Source organism: Mus caroli, chromosome 6 (genome assembly GCF_900094665.2).
Source record: "Mus caroli chromosome 6, CAROLI_EIJ_v1.1, whole genome shotgun sequence".
Classification (NCBI taxonomy): domain Eukaryota; kingdom Metazoa; phylum Chordata; class Mammalia; order Rodentia; family Muridae; genus Mus; species Mus caroli.
In genome coordinates this window covers 88,899,073-88,901,302 of record NC_034575.1, presented here as the reverse complement: position 1 = coordinate 88,901,302, position 2,230 = coordinate 88,899,073, and the positions used below count along the sequence as shown (strand labels likewise).

General features: G+C 42.8%; 1 protein-coding gene across 1 annotated transcript in view; it reads left to right on the top strand.

Moving 5' to 3' along the window:
• Adamts9 (ADAM metallopeptidase with thrombospondin type 1 motif 9) overlaps positions 1-2,230 on the top strand; it is a 170,842-nt gene that overhangs the window by 92,313 nt on the left and 76,299 nt on the right. Inside the window, exon 25 of the mRNA XM_029478238.1 lies at positions 1,673-1,849. Coding sequence (XP_029334098.1) covers positions 1,673-1,849 — 177 coding nt within the window. The remainder of the gene's footprint in view (positions 1-1,672; positions 1,850-2,230) is intronic.

Here is a 2,230-nt window from a genome sequence, read left to right as displayed (position 1 = left end):
CATTATCTATAAACTGGAATAGTAATAGTACCGCCTGCATAATACTTATGACTATTATATGAGACAGCATCTACTAAATGCTTAACATGTAGCCTTCAATCAATCAAGTGATACTATAATAATGCAACAATAACTTACTTTATTAATAGTAAGAATGATATGTATTAGTAGTAGTTTGTTGGGAGTTTTGAGCTCCTGTTATATTNTGTAGTAGGACTTATATATACATGTTTAAGTTAATCAAAACCTTTCTCTATTGTGGAATCTGTAAGAAAAGNACATACTTAAAGTTCATTGAGTTATTCTGTCATAAATGTTTACCAATTAAAGCCTAACAATTAACACCTGGGAGACCCCAGCACGAGGAGAAAGGAAGAAGACAAAGGGGATAATGGGGCCACTTGTCCACAGTCTTGTGTCTCATCAGCTCATACACATAACCTAGAAGTCACAGGCAATGTTCCGGGGATTTTTGTTGCCTCTCANTGATANCATTCTGGGAAGTACTGCTGAAGGAGGGAGAGAGGGAGGGAGGAAGGGAGCGAGGGAGGCAGGAGGGGGGAGGAGGGAGGAAGGTTTGATGTGAGTCTTCCCAGCTCTTTGTGCAGTTTTGTCCTGTGGGATCCATCATTAGGCTTCTGTAGTTGGATCCGAGCCAGGTGAGTCTATGCCTTCGCTGCAATGCTTTCATTATCACGGGCTGGCCCTTCCAAATGTTGTGGGAGAGCTGGCCTTGACGCAGCAGGGAAACTGAATGTCTGTGTTCCTGGATATGAGCACAGCAGCGCTGTCCAAGAAATACAACTTGTTCCTGTCTCACAACTGTGAGACCTGCCAGCAGTGGGAACTTCAGCTAGCATTCACTGCTGCCAGGCTGATGGCTCATCCTGGGGAAATNCTGAACCTGTCCTGAGNTTTGAAATAGAGTTAAACAGTTGAGCATCAAAATTGGAATAAGAGAATCAGCAAAGGCTCGTCCATGGCNGTTTCATAGAAGTTGCTGGAACGTGTGGGATGATGTAAAACTCAGCCCTTGGATTAAATCCCCAGCAACATTTAAAAATAAAATTAGAACTTGGGCCTGGTTGCTCATCTCTATAATCTCAACACACAGGAGGCTGAGGCAAGGGGTCAGTCTGGATTACAGTGAGTTCTAGACCAGCCTGGACTATATGGTAAAACTCTGTCTCTAAATAAAAACCAAAGAAAGAAATTATCAACTGCCATCAGATAAAATAAAACTGGCCAAGCCAAGCCATTATTGCTTTATTTGATATATGTAGCTTCTAGTTACTATTTATTTACGTGAATTTTGTATACCTCAAAGAATTTTATCTTAGCTACTGGTTAATAGATTGAGATTAACTTCCCAACCTTCAGTTTATATATATGAGCAAGTACCTGTGCTCTCAACCTGATAAGATAAACTATATGAAAGTCCTTATTATAGATGGGAAGGAAGCCTTCACGGAGGAATACCTAATGTTCACAGGAGGAACCATGGTCCATTGGCTGTATCATCGCTGGCAATTTGCCTTGGCTCTGCCTGTCAGACTGANGCTGCCCCAATGCTATAATAAAGTATAGCCAAGAAAAGTTTCCTATGTGGAAATAGAATTTGTCATGTGCTGTTCACACAAAATAACTGTAGCATTCTTTGTCCCTCTTCCAGTGTACCAAGCTGTGTGGTGGAGGCATGCGGACAAGACTGGTGGTCTGTCAGCGGGCCAACGGTGACCGATTCCCAGATTTGAGTTGTGAAGTCCTGGACAAACCTACTGACCGTGAGCAGTGCAACACACATGCTTGTCCACAAGATGCTGCATGGAGTACTGGCCCATGGAGCTCGGTACGGACCTAATGCTTCACGTTTGTTCCCCAAACTCTGAGACGATTGTTAGAAGTATTCTGGGCCATGCCTTCATAGCGGAGAACTGTCACGCCCATGAAGGCACAGTAGATACTGTGCTGTGAGCATCCTATTACATTCTCCCTAGTATAGCACAGTAGAATTGACACTGGATGGCACTGTCAAAATGACTTTAGAGAAAACATATACCTCATGCAGGCATGGCACCAAGAAGTAGCTTCCTGTGCCTAGAAGAGCTGTGTGTGTGCATATTGCTAATGATTTATAGAAACAGCTAGTAGCAGCCAATCTTCGCTTTCTAAGTTGTGGTAGTTCTCACTACTGGAGTAAGGTTCAGTTGAAGGCCAGGCATTTTTTTTT